A 570-nucleotide genomic window follows, 5' to 3' on the forward strand; every position below is an offset into this window, starting at 1 on the left:
CCCCCCAGCCGAGGAGGACCCCTCTCCCCAGGGCTTCAGACAACCAGGAGCTTTCTGACGCCGCCACCAGATGGCAGCACAGACAGCTGCCGCCCAGCTTCGCACCTGGGTCGGGGCTGCCAGGAACAGGCTCCCAGACTCCGCGGGCCCCACCCAGCCCTGTTCTCTGCCCACCCTCTCCCCAGGGCACCCTGGAGAGCCCCTCCATGTACCCACAGGGGCCATCCTTCCAAGGTGCAGCGTGAAAGCACACCCAAGCCTCCTCCAACACACTTCCTGCCGTCCAGCAAACCCCAGCCTCCCCGAGGCCCCGGGAGGCGTCAGTGTCCCAGCCCGGCAGGCTGGGCGGCTGCAGGACCACGGAGCAGCCGTCCAGGGGAGGCTGAGTGGGGGCTCTCGGAGCCTCCGTTTGCTCATATGGGGCTGGGCTGGGGCAGGACGTGTGGTCCAGGTTCAGGACTCACGATAGGACGGAGGAAGTCGGAGAGGGCGCAGGGGACGGGGTCAGGGGTCCGCAGGGTGGATGGTTCTGGGCCCAGCTTCTCCCCTGGGGCCCTGGAGCCTTTGTTG

The 570-nt window shown here is 68.4% G+C and overlaps 1 protein-coding gene across 1 annotated transcript in view; it reads left to right on the top strand.

Annotated features, from left to right (window-relative positions):
• LOC105000272 (RIMS-binding protein 3A-like) overlaps nucleotides 1-386 on the top strand; it is a gene marked incomplete at both ends in the record, with an annotated part of 17916 nt that extends 17530 nt beyond the window's left edge. The window contains 2 exon segments of the mRNA XM_010856049.1: nucleotides 186-234; nucleotides 288-386. Of these exon segments, the coding sequence (XP_010854351.1) occupies nucleotides 186-234; nucleotides 288-386 (148 nt within the window).
• Nucleotides 387-570: the final 184 nt, after the last annotated feature.

This window comes from Bison bison, unplaced genomic scaffold (assembly GCF_000754665.1).
Source record: "Bison bison bison isolate TAMUID 2011002044 unplaced genomic scaffold, Bison_UMD1.0 scf7180017854230, whole genome shotgun sequence".
In the NCBI taxonomy this organism is placed as follows: Eukaryota; Metazoa; Chordata; class Mammalia; order Artiodactyla; family Bovidae; genus Bison; species Bison bison.